At 33.6% G+C, this 19,144-nt stretch overlaps 1 protein-coding gene across 5 annotated transcripts in view; it reads right to left on the bottom strand.

Moving 5' to 3' along the window:
* The window catches only part of LOC143258191 (casein kinase II subunit alpha-like), a 65,964-nt gene extending 47,452 nt beyond the window's left edge, over positions 1-18,512 (bottom strand). For 2 of the 5 annotated variants that reach the window (XM_076517201.1, XM_076517211.1), the window contains exons 1-7: positions 18,389-18,512; positions 14,924-15,026; positions 11,428-11,539; positions 10,675-10,776; positions 9,984-10,034; positions 4,432-4,491; positions 1,957-2,040 (exon numbers count right to left, since the gene is read on the bottom strand). In XM_076517201.1, the coding sequence (XP_076373316.1) occupies positions 1,957-2,040; positions 4,432-4,491; positions 9,984-10,034; positions 10,675-10,776; positions 11,428-11,539; positions 14,924-15,018 (504 nt within the window). In that variant the 5' untranslated portion in view covers positions 15,019-15,026; positions 18,389-18,512. The remainder of the gene's footprint in view (positions 1-1,956; positions 2,041-4,431; positions 4,492-9,983; positions 10,035-10,674; positions 10,777-11,427; positions 11,540-14,923; positions 15,027-18,388) is intronic. The other 3 variants (XM_076517208.1, XM_076517198.1, XM_076517205.1) reach the window with 3 other exon arrangements.
* Positions 18,513-19,144: the final 632 nt, after the last annotated feature.

The raw sequence follows: 19,144 nt of genomic DNA, 5'->3' as shown, positions 1-19,144 counted from the left end.
GAAACAAACATTATTGATTAAATAACATTAAAAGCATTTGAAACCACTTCTGTTTTTCTGAACCTAAAATTGGACATCACTTGAGGTACAACCTGATATAAATCTGTTACAAACTGCAGTGATAACACACACTACATTTCTGATAGGTACGTAAAATAACCTCACAAAGGAAGGGAGAAATCCAGTTTCAAAACACTTAACTTTATACTTATGGCTAACCTTTTCTGTGCATGTCACAAGATTGTAATTGATAAAACAACTTTATTATCCATGATATTTTCACTGTAACATACATCACAGTCCCAAGTTTTATAAGTTTTAATTTGTTTCTTTCCAATGAAACCTTAAAAAACACTTAAAATTCAGTTTTGTTATCTTATGATGTACAACCTTTACAGACCTTAACATGAACAACACTACATTGTACGTATGTTTAGAAACAAAACAAGTTTACTGGCTATTTAGATATGTTTGTTTTAAAGCTTTCAGATCAAATCCCAGAATGCAGAAATAAATTCTGGTAACCCCTGACAGAAGATATGTCCACCTTCTGTACTTCAGATATACAAATCACATGCACATATTTGACACATTTACAAACAATAAAAATAGTTTAAATTACACAACTCCCAGCAGTTTACAACTCTCATACAGTATTTGTTACCAAGTGTGTCTAATTACCTCTTCACTTCTTTGGTCTAGACAGCACTTCTGTACATTAGTTAGACATACTGTTAAACTGTATTTAGGTTTCAGTTAATTATCCATAATTTATTTTATATAACTCAAATGAAAGTAAAAAAAAAAACATTAAATATAACTACGTGTGAAACGGTAAAGATGTAAAATTATAAATGTCATCAAAACATGAAGTCAAAATAAGTACATTTTTTTATTTATTAATTTCAAACATTTCACGAAACTGCACACTAATAATAGTGGCTACAGTTAGTGACATGGAAGCTTGCACACTAATAATAGTGGCCACAGTTAGTGACATGGAAGCTTGCACACTAATAATAGTGGCCACAGTTAGTGACATGGAAGCTTGCACACTAATAATAGTGGCTACAGTTAGTGACATGGAAGCTTGCACACTAATAATAGTGGCCACAGTTAGTGACATGGAAGCTTGCACACTAATAATAGTGGCTACAGTTAGTGACATGGAAGCTTGCACACTAATAATAGTAGCCACAGTTAGTGACATGGAAGCTTGCACACTAATAATAGTGGCTACAGTTAGTGACATGGAAGCTTGCACACTAATAATAGTGGCCACAGTCAGTGACATGGAAGCTTGCACACTAATAATAGTGGCTCCAGTTAGTGACATGGAAGCTTGTACAGTAATAATAGTGGCTCCGGTTAGTGACATGAAAGCTTGCAGACCAATAATAGTGGCAACAGTTAGTGACATGGAAGATTGCACACTAATAATAGTGGCCAGAGTTAGTGACATGGAAGCTTGCACACTAATAATAGTGTCCAGAGTTAGTGACATGGAAGTTTGCACACTAATAATAGTGGCTCCGGTTAGTGACATGAAAGCTTGCAGACCAATAATAGTGCCTCTGGTTAGTGACATGAAAGCTTGCAGACCAATAATAGTGGCAACAGTTAGTGACATGGAAGCTTGCACACTAATAATAGTGGCCAGAGTTAGTGACATGGAAGCTTGCACAACTAATAATAGTGGCCAGAGTTAGTGACATGGAAGCTTGCACACTAATAATAGTGGCTCCGGTTAGTGACATGAAAGCTTGCAGACCAATAATAGTGGCTCCGGTTAGTGACATGAAAGCTTGCAGACCAATAATAGTGGCCACAGTTAGTGACATGGAAGCGAAAACTAAAATACAGTAATAATGATAAGAATGTGATATCTCTCAGTTAACTCTATTAACACCCTTTATTACCTGAATTATCAGATAAGACATCAAAAAAAAGACTTACTTTCCTATGTTCATGGTCTATCATGACATTATGTGGTTTGACATCTCTGTGCATAATTCCCATATTATGACAGTAATCAAGTGCCTGGGAAAAACATTAAAATTTTATTAACAAAAAATTACAACAGAATACAAGAACAAAATGTATTTGACTAACATAATAAACCTTACACGAGGTAACAGACAGTCAATGACAAAAGAGGAATTTTTATATTTGTATCATGTAAACTACACAGTTCCTGCTGAATACCACAATATGACAATATGCATGTTTTCCCAACTTCTGCACACAAGGACTAATTCTTAACTGACAGATGAGAACAATCTTACACAATTATTATTTTATGCTTGGAAAATGTTTGAACTAAACATACATACTATAAAAGGCTAACGTGATAAAGTTATGTGACTACAGTGAGATTTCATTATCACTATTACAGTAGGTCTGAAAACTTTATGTCTCGATATATTTTTGGAGCAATGTTCAGGTCTGATGTACATTAACCATTAAACCACACAACATTAAACAAACCTGACAATACCAAAGTATAAGTAACAGCATTCTTCAACACAAATGAGCTGTTAAATTCAGACTAATCTGTTAAAATTTGTCACAGGAACAGTCAAAATGTGAAAAATCAAAATGTTATTGATACACGTAGTTTGTCTACAGTATCACTGATGCACGTAGTTTACATACAGCATTACTGATGCACGTAGTTTGTCTACAGCATTACTGATGCACGTAGTTTATATACGAGGGCTGTTAAAAAATACGCGGACTGTTTGAATTGCGCGGCTCCAGTTGGTTCCAGGAGAATCCGCTTGGTGTCGCTAGGTTCGCACAGGTCAGCTGATTACGACGCCATTTCCCGATTGCAGATATCTTCATTTGTGTATTAGCTACGCGGTTTTAAATGAAGTGCGATTTTTTCGTTTGGCGGCTTTCAGAACGAATGAGCTGAAGGAGCAACGACTTGCTGTGAAATTTTGTGTTAAACTTGGAAAATCTGCGAATGAAACTTTTGCTATGCTTAACACGGCTTACGGTGATGTTGCTATGAAGCGTACGACATGTTTCAAGTGACATGAACGTTTTAAGGATGGTCGACAGTCCATTGAAGATGATGACCGTCCTTCCACGTCAACTGACGACCCACACGTCGACAAAATCAACACCCTGGTGCGGGCAAATCGACGTCTGGCTGTCAGGGAGCTTGCTGAAGAGTGTGGGATATCAGTTGGTTCTTGTTACGAGATTTTGAACGAAAAATTGAAGATGCACCACATTGCTGCGAAATTTGTGCCTCAGAACTCGTGAGTGTTTGGCCAAACACTCGATCACTGTTCTTCCCCACCCCCCCTACTCACCTGACCTTGCTCCTTGCGATTGTTTCTTGTTCCCCAAACTCAAAAGACCCTTAAAAGGAAGAAGATTTGAGACGATTCCCAAGATTAAGGCAAATGCGACGAAGGAGCTGGAGGACATTACAAAAGAAGCGTACCAGGACTGTTTCAACAAGTGGAAACACCGTTGGGATAAGTGTGTGCGTTGGGGAGGAGAGTACTTTGAAGGGGTCCTAGACCTGTAACTTCTAAATAAAGTACATTTTGTTTTATGACGTCAGACTGCGTATTTTTTGACCAGACCTCGTACAGTATTACTGATGCACGTAGTTTGTCTACAATATTACTGATACACCTAGTTTATATACAGTATTACTGATACACGTAGTTTATATACAGTATTACTGATACACGTAGTTTATATACAGTATTACTGATACACGCAGTTTATATACAGTATTACTGACACTCGTAGTTTATATACAGTATTACTAACGCATAATATTTGTCTAAGGATGTCAGACTTGTCATGTTTTCAAAATAATTATTATTTTCAAAGAAGTGTTTTGAATAGTTTTCTATGTATTGTTTTAATTTAAAACTAAACTATATCAGTGTATCTGTACTCTATCTCATGATATTAATAGCTTTGTTTCAAAATATCCAGTGTATAGAGCAAGTGACATTTACGATGACAACCTAACTCCTAAGCCCCAAGACAACTTATACTCTTTAAAGTTTCACATGTTTATTTTGAAAACAGCTATGTATCTTACTATTTTATGAAAAAAATGTATGTCTAACTTGGTTAAATATAGAATATTAACACTACATACAAAACCCTTAGTTAATTCTATACGAGTATTTGATATTTTTTAAAACTTAATAGGCACAATGTGAAAACCATGTCACTATATGTGTTTCCCAATAACTGAATTTTAGAAGACCACAAGACAGATTATTGACACAGAAAATGTCTTTTTTAGAAATTTCCAAAACTCACAATGTAATTATTTTGAATGAAATAGCTTTGAAAGATTGTTGGATAATACTTTTGTAAAGAGAAGGTACAGAAAGGTTTACAACAAAAAAGTTAAAATATTTTCTTTAAGAACTAGTTAGTTCTTACCTTAAGGAGTTCAAATAGGTAAAACCTGATATCATAGTCTGTGAGTGTCTGATAAAGTTGCTGTAAAGTGAAACAAAAGAAACAAATGAAACTTTCTCTTCAAACAACACGTAGTATGTGCAACATAAGTAAAGCACACATTCAAAATAATACAAAAACATTGTTTTTAACAAAAGAAAAGTTAACACTATTTTCCCTATGGATATTAAGTCTCATACCCAAGTTGTAAGGTTACACGTAGCAATAAGGTGTTTTAACACTTCTCAGAAGACATTATTTAAAATATTCTACACATTAAATGTTTAAAAATAAATAATTCTTACCTGATGGTACGAAATTGTGTTTTCAGCTAATTCAACAACTTTACTTGATATGCACTTGTTGTCAAGAGACAAAAATGACAAAAAATTTATTTAAAACAGGAGCAAATAATTTTGTACTTGAATGTATCCAAAACTGAATAGCTTTTCAAATACAGTGAGTGAGGAGTGAATCTACAGGGTCCACACAACTGTTATTCAAAACTGAATAGCTTTTAAATACAGTGAGTGAGGAGTGAATCTACAGGGTCCAACAACTGTTATCCAAAACTGAATAGCTTTTCAAATACAGTAAGTAAGGAGTGTATCTACAGGGTTCACACAACTGTTATTCAAAACTGAATAGCTTTACAAATACAGTGAGTGAGGAGTGAATGTACAAAGTCCACACAACTGTTATTCGAAACTGAATAGCATTTCAAATACAGTGAGTGAGGAGTGAATCTACAAGGACCACACAACTGTGAGTGAGAAGTAAATCTACAGGGTCCACACAACTGTTATCCAAAACTGAATAGCTTTTCAAATACAGTGAGTAAGGAGTGAATCTACAGGGTCCACACAACTGTGAGTGAGGAGTGAATCTACAGGGTCCAAACAACTGTTATTGAAAACTGAATAGCTTTTCAAATACAGTGAGTGAGGAGTGAATCTACAGGGTCCACACAACTGTTATTCAAAACTGAATAGCTTTCCAAATACGGTGAGTAAGGAGTGAATCTACAGGGTCCACACAACTGTTATCCAAAACTGAATAGCTTTCCAAATACGGTGAGTAAGGAGTGAATCTACAGGGTCCACACAACTGTTATTCAAAACTGAAAAGCTTTTCAAATACAGTGAGTAAGGAGTGAATCTACAGGGTCCACACAATTGTTATTTAAAACTGAATAGCTTTTCAAATACAGTGAGTAAGGAGTGAATTTACAGGGTCCACACAACTGTGAGTGAGGAGTGAATCTACAGAGTCCACACAACTGTTATTCAAAACTGAATAGCTTTTCAAATACAGCGAGTGAGGAGTGTATCTACTGGGTTCACACAACTGTTATCCAAAACTGAATAGCTTTTCAAATGCAGTGAGCAAAGAGTGTATCTACAGGGTTCAGAGAACTGTTATCCAAAACTGAATAGCTTTTCAAAAACAGTGAGTAAGGAATGAATCTACAGGGTTCACACAACCGTTATTCGAAACTGAATAGCTTTTCAAATACAGCGAGTGAGGAGTGTATCTACTGGGTTCACACAAGTGTTATCCAAAACTGAATAGCTTTTCAAATACCGTGAGTAAGGAGTGAATCTACAGGGTCCACACAATTGTTATTTAAAACTGAATAGCTTTTCAAATACAGTGAGTAAGGAGTGAATTTACAGGGTCCACACAACTGTGAGTGAGGAGTGAATCTACAGAGTCCACACAACTGTTATTCAAAACTGAATAGCTTTTCAAATACAGCGAGTGAGGAGTGTATCTACTGGGTTCACACAACTGTTATCCAAAACTGAATAGCTTTTCAAATGCAGTGAGCAAAGAGTGTATCTACAGGGTTCAGAGAACTGTTATCCAAAACTGAATAGCTTTTCAAATACAGTGAGTAAGGAATGAATCTACAGGGTTCACACAACTGTTATTCGAAACTGAATAGCTTTTCAAATACAGCGAGTGAGGAGTGTATCTACTGGGTTCACACAACTGTTATCCAAAACTGAATAGCTTTTCAAATACCGTGAGTAAGGAGTGAATCTACAGGGTCCACACAACTGTTATCCAAAACTGAATAGCTTTTCAAATACAGTGAGAAAGGAGTGAATCTACAAGGTCCACACAACTGTTATCCAAAACAGAATAGCTTTTCAAATACAATGAGTGAGAAGTGAATCTATAGGGTCCACACAACTGTTATCGAAAACTGAATAGCTTTTCAAATGCAGTGAGTAAGAAGTGTATCTACAGGGTTCACAGAAATGTTATCCAAAACTGAATAGCTTTTCAAATACAGTGAGTAAGGAGTGAATTTACAGGGTCCACACAACTGTGAGTGAGGAGTGAATCTACAGAGTCCACACAACTGTTATTCAAAACTGAATAGCTTTTCAAATACAGCGAGTGAGGAGTGTATCTACTGGGTTCACACAACTGTTATCCAAAACTGAATAGCTTTTCAAATGCAGTGAGCAAAGAGTGTATCTACAGGGTTCAGAGAACTGTTATCCAAAACTGAATAGCTTTTCAAATACAGTGAGTAAGGAATGAATCTACAGGGTTCACACAACTGTTATTCGAAACTGAATAGCTTTTCAAATACAGCGAGTGAGGAGTGTATCTACTGGGTTCACACAACTGTTATCCAAAACTGAATAGCTTTTCAAATACCGTGAGTAAGGAGTGAATCTACAGGGTCCACACAACTGTTATCCAAAACTGAATAGCTTTTCAAATACAGTGAGAAAGGAGTGAATCTACAAGGTCCACACAACTGTTATCCAAAACAGAATAGCTTTTCAAATACAGTGAGTGAGAAGTGAATCTATAGGGTCCACACAACTGTTATCGAAAACTGAATAGCTTTTCAAATACAGTGAGTGAGGAGTGAATCTACAAGGTCCACACAACTGTTATCCAAAACAGAATAGCTTTTCAAATACAGTGAGTGAGAAGTAAATCTATAGGGTCCACACAACTGTTATCGAAAACTGAATAGCTTTTCAAATGCAGTGAGTAAGAAGTGTATCTACAGGGTTCACAGAAATGTTATCCAAAACTGAATAGCTTTTCAAATACAGTGAGTAAGGAGTGAATCTACAGGGTCCACACAACTGTTATTGAAAACTGAATAGCTTTTCAAATACAGTGAGTGAGGAGTGAATCTACAAGGTCCACACAACTGTTATCCAAAACTGAATAGCTTTTCAAATACAGTGAGTAAGGAGTGAGTCTACAGGGTCCACACAACTGTTATTCGAAACTGAATAGCTTTTCAAATACAGTGAGTAAGGAGTTTATCTACAGGGTCCACACAACTGTTATCGATAACTGAATAGCTTTTCAAATACAGTGAGTAAGGAGTGAATCTACAGGGTCCACACAACTGTTTTTCAAACTGAATAGCTTTTCAAATACAGTGAGTTAGGAGTGAATCTACAAGGTCCACACAACTGTTATCCAAAACTGAATAGCTTTTCAAATACAGTGAGTGAGGAGTGAATCTACAGGGTACACACAACTGTTATCCAAAACTGAATAGCTTTTCAAATACAGTGAGTGAGGAGTGAATCTACAGGGTCCACACAACTGTTATCCAAAACTGAATAGCTTTTCATATACAGTGAGTAAGGAGTGAATTTACAAGGTCCACATAACTGTTATCCAAAACTGAATAGCTTTTCAAATACAGTGAGTAAGGGGTGAATCTACAGGGTCCATACAACTGTTATCGAAAACTGAATTGCTTTTCAAATACAGTAAGTGAGGAGTGAATGTGCTATACACATAATATCAAAGAAAGAATTACTAAATTTAAAAACCTTAACTTGTTTTAACTTCTCACACATACAATAGTGCTTTGAGTTATCCCAATACCAGTAATTTATCAAAAAATTTGTTGTTTTTATTCATAGGTTCTTTTCTTTAAAAAAAATCCAGATGAAATACAAGTAGATATAAAACAACATTGGGCTGGTGTCAACGTGTATTTGGACTTGTCAGTGAAGAAAAATAAGGCATATTTCAATCATTAAAATAATGTTGAAAATTTAATTATATGGTTACTTAACACCTTTACACTGAGTCATGTGTGATATTAGAAAAACATGAGAGACCAAGAAGTCTTAATAGAATTGAATAAAAACCCCCCAAGTGGTTTCTACAGACTGATTAGAATAAGCACAACACAACACAATGGGTTATCTGAGCTATGTCCATACTGGTATTGAAACAGACATACCACTATACCACCCTAAAAAACTCGAGGCACACCTATTGAAAGCTCTCGAGTTTTAAGGTTTTTATCTATTTCTTTCGACCTAATCAGAGTTAAAAAAAACAACAAAGCACGATTTGCATATTTTCTCTGGGCATCAGTCAGAGCCAATAATCTCACCATTATCTTGTCCTACATCAAGAGTTCATAGAAAATAGGAAAATAACATCTTTTTTCTCGACATTGAACAACATTCTAAAGAAAGAAGAAAGGTCAAACAAACAGGTCATGTTTGTACTTCACATGAGATCATTCAGGGGAAGGAGGAACTTCAAACAAACAGGCCATGGTTGTACATGCACATGAGATCATTCAGGGGAAGGAGGAACTTCAAGCAGTACCATTTCCAGAAAATATCTTTACTGTTGTTTGTTAGAAACAGTGAAAATACTTTCACAACCCTAGCAGGGTAAACAATTTTAGTTAAAAACAAAATATCATTCTGTGATACAAGAAATCAACAAGACAAAATGACCATACATATTTTGTTAATCTATCAACAGAAACATCCTGCTTCAGATGACTGTTTTTATTTATTGTTTACTTATTTCACGGATATATGTGTATATCTAGATTTTTTTCTACAAATATAACTTAATTAGAACAATTTATAATTATAAAGATAATTATTTACAAATACTAAATGGATCAGCAAATGTTGTAATCAAACATAGCTTGTATTTCAGTTTCATGTTCTTCCAGTGTATTTGACACAATTACACATCTTGAACTGATTAATCAGATCACTGTTCAGTTCTAGACACAAAAGTTTAATAAATAAATTTACATGTGTTTCAGAACTCTGCCTGCACATGTTTTTAAACATCTTACACAGAATTGCTCTAACATGTTGAAACTGGTACGTTTTTGTGAGCAGTAACCACAGAAACCGTGATGAAACAACTGAAAATTATTACATCACTATTAATCATGTGTAAAAATTGTTAAAGAACCTATCTGTACAGAGTTCTTTGTTTCATCTACTACTGTGGTCAATGTTAGTTCGAGGAGCTTGACTGTAATGTAGTATGCTTTGGACATGATGACCAACCAGACCCAACCCTGGACAAACTTTTATTCTAAACACAAATACACATACACACACAAAAAACAACAACAACACAGGAACATAATTCATACATATAATGCAAATATTTGGAATTTTGTATTCTTAACAATAGTACATAAGAAAGCTGTAGGCCTACAACTCCTACAAAAACACCAATATTTTAAATCAACATTACGTCCTTACCTTAAAGTCTGTGTTGTTTACATGTTCAAATATCAGCGCTGGTGTTCTCGACTGCAAGACAATGTTGTATACATCAATTAATTAGTCTTTCAAAAGTTTGGTTTTAGTTTACTTTATATAAACATAATCTTAAGTAAACAATACATTGTGGTAAAATTTAGTCATATTTAAATCTAGAAATACGAAATCTTAAAGTGTTTACTGAAGAGTTGGAAACAAAGTCAGAGATACAGATTTGAACTTTAGAAGAGATACAGTGTATGAGCATTTTCTCACCACAGGGTCTCTGACAACAGCCTGTAAAGTGATTATGTTTAGAGATACAGTGTATGAGAGTTTTCTCACCACGGGGTCTCTGACAACAGCCTGTAAAGTGATTATGTTTAGAGATACAGTGTATGAGAGTTTTCTCACCACGGGGTCTCTGACAACAGCCTGTAAAGTAATTATGTTTAGAGATACAGTGTATGACAGTTTTCTCACCACGGGATTCTCTGACAACAGCTTGTAAAGTGATTATGTTTAGAGATACAGTGTATGAGAGTTTTCTCACTACGAGGTCTCTGACAACAGCTTGTAAAGTGATTATGTTTAGAGATACAGTGTATGAGAGTTTTCTCACCACGGGGTCTCTGACAACAGCCTGTAAAGTGACTATGTTTAGAGATACAGTGTATGAGAGTTTTCTCACCACGGGGTCTCTGACAACAGCTTGTAAAGTGATTATGTTTGGTCCTCCACTCAGGTTCTCTAAAATTTTGATTTCACGTTTTACTTTCTTCTTCTTCACTGGCTGAAAACAAAGATAAAACATCAACTGTAGTACGCTGAAAGTTCTCTTAAAACAGTTTCTATAAACCATACACGAAAAATGTTGTCTTGAATGAGAAACCTCTGATGATAATGTCAACTTCCGAATGGCTCAGACATATATACTTTTAGAAACGATTAAGGATAAATGTGTGAAAAAGACTCCAAAACCTAACAAATGGAAAACTGTTAATTTGCTTGAAATAACTAGTTCTCTCAATTAACATATCAAAACATTGTGATGTTCCTTTCCATTTAATATTTTAACCCAATAAGAAAAGCCCTAAGCACCACTTTGAAATATCACATTAAACTAACTATAGAGGGGTGAGTGATGAAAATACTAACACAAATTACCTATGTATCTAGGCTTTTAAGGGCTGGAGTTATTACACACTAATGCGGGTCATTTTTAACCTAACAACCACTTAACAGTCCACTTTAAAACTAGGCTAGCATTATTACAACACAAGATAAATCTTGGAAGATAGAGTTACTGCTATAACTAACCCCTAGTTCACTTTTTATTTCATGGATCACCATAAAGAAAACATTTCATTAAGTAGCTATTAATGTGATTTTATTGTCAATGTTTGTAAACAAGACAAACCAATTGTACTACAAGTATGCTTACCTTCAAAATTTTCACTACACACTTTTCACTGTTCGTTACATTAATGGCTTCAAAGACTTCACTGTACTTCCCTCTTCCTAATTTCTTAACAAGCTGATAGTCATCTGGACCACTGAAAATTAAACCTTCAGTAAGTGTTCACTTACAGACTTTTACACATTCAAAGTATTTCATAAAACTAACTAGTATATTACAGTATTATTTATGGCCTTAGTACTTCAACACCATTGACAGTGATTCTACCGTAACAACAGAATTTTAAAGTCATGCAGTGGCAAAGATAATATAAATTAATTTTAATGACATATCATTCTGCCATAATGTTGTTACTTTTTATTTAATCAAATCATCTCACACGTGCAAGTTAAGACCACACAGTTTCAGTACAACTGTCATTCAAACTGGTGTGATGAATTTGATGTCAGCTATCAACTCATTTCACTTTACTTTGTTACTACCTGATATAATACGTGTAGGAACACAGAACAAAAATCTGGAGATATACATTTACATCACTTCAAATGCTATCCAGATTCACCAGGTAAACTGTGCTATGGTAAAAAAAGATGAATACTCTTCATATAGACGCGACCTTTAACTGTAAGTTTTACATCCGAGGTGGACTGACTTCATCGATTCACAGACATAAATTGTTCTTTATGCATGGGACACTTGATATTTTACTAATACCCTGATTAAGAAGTTATTATGCGAGATCACATACAAAAGTTGTAACAGTTTTAAAATGTGACACAAAACTTCCAAAACTAGTTTTTGGGCCTCGTTTGAAAACTGATACTAACATATTCCCGAATTTCACAAAGATAGAATAAGTTCAAAATATTAATCAATATTACTGCTCCACATGTACATCTGTTTGATGTAACATTTACCTCAGTAATATACCAAATAAACACTTGTGCTGTCACCTCATTTACAGTCCTAAGCAAAACCATCTTATTTTACTGTTCTTTTAATGGGGTTTATGTAGTTTTCAAAATAAAAATTTGATCAACTTTCTACAACTTTCAAAGATAACAAAAATACATTTTTAGAATAATCTTAAAATCTTTAATGAGTTATTAAAGACAAAAAACAATGTTTTCATGTTACAGGTTTTAATGAAAGGTTCTAGAAGAAAAACAAACATTTCTGTGCACACTACATATGATTAATATTAGCTGCAGGCTAATACCCTGTACTTAACCTTAACTAAGCTGAAGCCTTCAGTTAAACAGTCCTATTATTTGTCACTATCCCTCTACATTAATAACTGAAACAACTAAACTAGTAATTAGTACTATAAGCTGTTCTTTTTCCCCAATCTACTTAAACCTACTTGTATTATTTTTGTACGAACATCTTCACTAAAAGTATACCTTTCAAAAACAGTGATTGATTGTTGTGCTTATTAATTCTGAGGAACAATAAAAACTCCAAATGGCAGTAGAGCAGAGAATTCACTGTTTTTCAAATCAGCACAGAGAACATTCTAATCTCACAGACAGTTTTACAGAATGTTCCAGCACTTCCAAAATAAGACCAGAGAGATACATTAAGCAGAGTTAAGTATCACAGTTCTGTTGGCCTTCAAGAAAAGGTGAAAATACTTGAAGTAGGTACTTCCTGAATCAAAATATCAGGAACATATTTTTTCAACTTCTGATGGATAAATTGTTAAAGTTTGTCTACAGTTAACAGTTTTTAAATACCAAGTACTTTGTTTTATAATAAACTTTATTTCCAAGATTAAAAGTTGTACAAAGTTTATATAACATTTCTATGGAAACAGTTTCAGTTTGTGATTTCATTTGATAAGCTTTTTTTTCACTGAAAACACCGAGCTTTTCAGTTTGAACCACTCCATGTTAACTCATTTTGCATGTGAGACACCGACTTCACAGGACATGAACAGGAAGACAAGTAACTATAATCAACGTTAGGTACGTGTAATAATATTTATGAAACTACTAATGACTTGAGAAAGGGCGAGTCAAAATATGACATAACCTTTTTTTTTTTTTAACAGAGTTACATTCAAAATTTAGTCAATCAATGTACATAACCATACTTGGCATAAAAACCTAGTTTAAGATTTAATAGTTTATATTGTATAAGTTTTCATTTCTTAATTACAAAAGAAAATATTAAAATAAATTCTCAACGTTCAATTCTCTCTATCATGTGACACTTGTTTCTTCCAAACTGCCCATTTTAGGTTTACCTTCCAGTAACATGTTAGATTTTCCCAAGATAAAATATACATTTATAACAGCTACATATCTTGGTTTAAGAAAACAATGAGAAAGTCAAGCCTACGCATCATGCCCCTCCTAGGGATCTTGTCTTACAAAAATACCAACAATTATTTTGGACATTTACTATCGAATTATTTGAAGAATGATGAATTTGTATCACAGTAATACTAAAAGGCTTTTACATCAAGTCACGTGTACAAGTTTCTTTAAAACCTAAAAACACTGCATCAACTTCCTAATTCTGATGTTCTTGGTAAACACACAAAGATTCCCAAGAGTTCTCTGTAACTACAATCTGAAGTATTGGACCTAACCTTCATCAATTAGGTAAGAATCGAGTTTCTCAATTAACTACAACAATAAGAGTCAAGACCTAGCAGTCTTGTAAGTGGTTCAGAAAGACTTGGTATATAAACTGTACTCACAAGTGGTTCAGAAAGACTTGGTATATGAACTGTAGTCACAAGTGCTTCTGAAAGACTTGGTATATAAACTGTACTCACAAGTGGTTCAGAAAGACTTGGTATATGAACTGTACTCACAAGTGGTTCAGAAAGACTTGGTATATGAACTGTACTCACAAGTGGTTCAGAAAGACTTGGTATATGAACTGTACTCACAAGTGATTCTGAAAGACTTGGAAAAAAACTGTACTCAAGTGGTTCTGAAAGACTTGATATACAAACTGTATTCACAAGTGGTTCTGAAAGACTTGGTATACGAACTGTACTCACAAGTGGTTCTGAAAGACTTGGTATATGAACTGTAGTCACAAGTGCTTCTGAAAGACTTGGTATACAAACTGTATTCACAAGTGGTTATGAAAGACTTGGTATACGAACTGTACTCACAAGTGGTTCTGAAAGACTTGGAATAAACTGTACTCACAAGTGGTTCTGAAAGACTTGATATACAAACTGTATTCACAAGTGGTTCTGAAAGACTTGGTATACGAACTGTACTCACAAGTGGTTCCGAAAGACTTGGTATACGAACTGTACTCACAAGTGGTTCTGAAAAACTTGGTATACGAACTGTACTCACAAGTGGTTCTGAAAGACTTGGTATATAAACTGTACTCACAAGTGCTTCTGAAGGACTTGGTATACAAACTGTACTCACAAGTGGTTCTGAAAGACTTGGTATACAAACTGTACTCACAAGTGGTTCTGAAAGACTTGGGATAAAAACTGTACTCACAAGTGGTTCTGAAAGACTTGTTATAAAACTGTACTCACCCCCACTTTACAACATGTGATTCATAATTCCAGTAATCTCGTGATCTAATTGAATTTGCTTCTGAGTAAATTCGAGCTCGACTGGCTAAAGGCATACTATAATCTGTAATAAACATCAGACGTAAATCTACGTTCTACAAAACTTAAAACACGATGCATTCACACAATAAGAAAAACACAATCAATATAAATATTATATATTACTTTAAACAACGTAAAGAATAGGAAATTTAAATTTCTTTATAAACTTTTATTTGTTGTTTTACATTTTCATCTGTTTCTACACATACATTAATGTCAGGTACTCTACTGCTATAGAAAACTGAACAACACAGTGTATGTATATACAGATTTATATTTTTCCTGGCATGACTTGACTAATTAGATCACAGTTACCTTTAAAATTATCTAAACACTCTTTTACTGAAGATTAAACAAAGGTTTTGTTAATACAAACACACACACTTCCCTATTATGTACACAACATAGTAACAAACAATGAACTAAACACAAGATGATTGGAATTACTTTATTTATAACAAGGAAAACACCAGTTATAAAATAACATCAAACATCACTAAAGTTAATTTTTAAGAATATCACATATCTGTTGATTTATTGCATGTGATCTGAAAGACACATTAATTATTTAGGCTAACCCACCAGGTCATTTTCAAGATTTTTTTTTTTATTACTAAAATTTAAGATTCGTTGATTTAAAGACTTATAGCAGTGAAACATGCCAGACAAATTTGTTAAGACAGAGTTGTTAAATGTTATTCTCTAACATTCAGTATGTTACTATTCCTTATATCCTGATGTATCTTTTCCTCTATTGTCTATTTCAACTGTTTTTTTAAATTTCTTTACACACAATATCAGCTACTGCCCTACTGGGCTTAATTCAACAGTGTACTCTTAGTGAGACAAAGTGACTGCCACTAGAAGTCTCTACACTGGTAACTATTGTCATCATTCTGCATTAAACTGAAGTCTTGTCATCTAACAAACAGCTGATAAATCAGAAACCCTTGAAGATATTGTGTTTGAAATTTGACAATGCTTGTAATTCAGTTAGAGGTTATAAGTGTTGTTAATGACAACCAGAGTTTGATGTTTTGTAATACTTTCCAGTCCTTCTTTCAACCTAAGAAATCTGAAGTTTGGGTGTGTAATTTACAAAAGTCCAGGTCAATAACCTTCAAATTATATTTCAAACTATGAAAGTTCTCTCTCTCTCCACCTCTTTGTTTTTTTAAGAATCCTATAGTTTATATTTCGATTACTCATACCATAGTATAGAAGGTTAATTATAAAATCTGATGTAAACGTTGTGCTCAAAGTCTCTGTATCCATGTCCTCACAACAGGTTGAGAATAACAGTGGACTGCAGTGTTATATCTTTATTATATTCAAAATTAACTTAGGCTGCAATAATTGTGCGAAAACGAGTCGTTTCCATGTGGCAAAAAATTTGAGTTGAGGATTGTAAGGAGTACACTAAAGAAAAAAAAAAAGCTAATTCATAACATTAATTAAATATTATATTTACATGCATATACTCAGAAAGGTTATGTTGAAAGACAAAATACCAAAAGATGTGACATAGATTAAAAAACAAAACCTAAGCCAAGTAAACTTTGACTCCTGTAACCAGTTAGCTTGTAAAGGAGCAGCTTTAATTATGGACTTTATAAAAATGTATAGATTCTGAACACCTCAGTTACTGTATATCATATCATTGTGAATTATGTGAACTTTAAATGAGTGAATCTCAGGTAAACTTTTTGACCAGTGTTTGATTTTGAATTTTGCACAAAGCTACATGAGGGCTATCTGCATTACCCATCCCTAATTTAGCAGTGTAAGACTAGATGGAAGGCAGCTAGTTGTCACCACCCACTGCCAACTCTTGGGCTACTCTTTAGCTACAAATAGCGGAATTGACCATCACTTTATAATGCCCCCACCGCTGAAATGGCAAGCATGTTTGGTGTGAAGAGATTCAAACCCGAGACCCTCGGATTATGAGTCGAGCACTTCACCTGCCATGCTGGGCCTTTGACCAGTGAAACTTGAAAACAATCTTCAAGGACACGCAGATTTCCTCACATCTTCATAATTTCCCCAGATACTTTTGACTAACTTTCATAATGTGTAAATAATTAATCTCTTCCATTTTAAAAAATTTTTAATGGCATAATTAACTCTGTTTTTCACTTACATCTTCACGCAACATTACTGCACCCTTGTACAAAGATTAATTATATTAGTATAACTTTGTACACTAATATAAGAATATTTTATCACTATTAAAACAAACAGTTAAATAAACAAAATTCAAACTAATACAGGGAATACAAGCTTCAGTGTATCTGTTGGTCTACCACACCCTATTAACATGGACAATAGTTTCAGAAATGGACATGTGTGAACAGTATAAAGTGAATAATAAATGCACCTGACTTAAGGACTATATTTCTGAATGATTACAATACATCAGACAGAAACCAACATGAACTAATTGCAACAAACTAGTGTGGATGGTGTTGACCCTACTTTTTGTTAACCACTATTGTACTTTTCATTTGATATAAAAAAAAATCTTTAGTTTTTTAGGTTTACTTACTCGTACAATTAGGTTTAACCGTATTATTCATTACATTAGTTGTATTATACAAACTATTTCAGTTCAATAAACATGACCTTATAACCATGGAAGATGACACCATTTACATTTACAATACCAAGTTATTACATTTGAAATTCAAAAGGAATAAACTCAACTCCTCATACTAATTGTAATGAAACCATAACTATATTAATTCACATATGTACAAAAAACTAGATGATAAATTGGTCTTCCGTCAACAAAATACAATTTATAAATGCTTTGTTTTCCCAATACAATGGCATATGAAACTTTGAGAAGACGAGATGGTTTAAAAACTACACAAGGCTTTAACTTGATAAAGTTGCATGATAATAAACTGTAGGCTAGACGTTTATTCAAACCTACGTTCAGTAAAATATTAGTTTAAAAGTGCTGACATTAGGGTTAGGCTCCTTGTTGCGTTATTACATAGTGTTAACCCTTTCAATATTCCTTTCATAATATTGTTAGATATTATAACTAAAGTTAGCTTTATGATTTTTTCATTATTTTTGTAAAACTCATAGATTCAAGATTATGTAAAACAAAAAATATGGCAAGTGCTTTAGAAAGCACGTGGGATAAAACTTTTCGTAAATGTGACTACAATTAAGTTAGTCGAAAGATTTTGTAACACCAGGAGTGTGCAACATATTTAACAATTTCCCTGGTCAAAAACATGCACTTAAACTTAAAAATATCTTTTTCATTATACTATTAGATCATAAAAGAAATTTTGATACGTAAAAGAATGAATTACTAAATGAGATTATCTTCTGAAACAAAACTAACAGTTAACTTCTTGTACTTACATTAAATTATTAAGATATTTCGTAAAAAATCTGGAATTCGTGGAAGCCTGTTGAACCAACACGATGGCTACCAATAGGAGAAAAACTAAATTTTTCAAGAATAGCATTTATGTTAAATTTTCTTATTACAAGATCTATGTTTTAAATTTAACTTTTTAATAATTTCTGTCGCAACATTTAACATATTTGGGATTGTTTTCATCGGCTATAATAATAAATATGTTAAGGAATGAAAAAAAAAAGATTTTTTTAACATCAGTTATATCATACTTTATTATTTATTGTATGATACTTACTTCGTGTCTTTATGATTTTTCAAGAATTAAACGGAATGAAATTTATTTTACGATTTCCAAGTTTCAAGTAAGAATAAATTTTGTCTTTTATATTTTTAATCAAACCTATATCAGGAACGGTTTTCCTAAGAGAAAATAGCGTTTAACTATCGTAAATTTCAACAATATATCTGCATACATATATCACATTATATAAAATTTCCCTCAGAATTTTTATGAAAATTAAGCACAAAACACTTTAAGATATGCCTTATTTAGACTTTATAAAGACCGTAAACTTTCCCCTAAAATTCAGGGTTCAATACTTCGCGCAAGTAGTTCATTGCGTAGCTTTGCGCTAAAACACCATCATAAGACACATCATTCCTTTCATAAGACCATCACTAAGGTGATTTAATTACAAAAGCAATTAACCAAAATTGCATGTCGATACTGTACGAATTTTCGCTTTTTGAAGTTA

This window comes from Tachypleus tridentatus, chromosome 1 (assembly GCF_004210375.1).
Source record: "Tachypleus tridentatus isolate NWPU-2018 chromosome 1, ASM421037v1, whole genome shotgun sequence".
NCBI classification, from domain to species: Eukaryota; Metazoa; Arthropoda; class Merostomata; order Xiphosura; family Limulidae; genus Tachypleus; species Tachypleus tridentatus.
The sequence above is the reverse complement of the archived record's forward strand: the minus strand, read 5'-3'. Positions and strand labels throughout refer to the sequence as shown.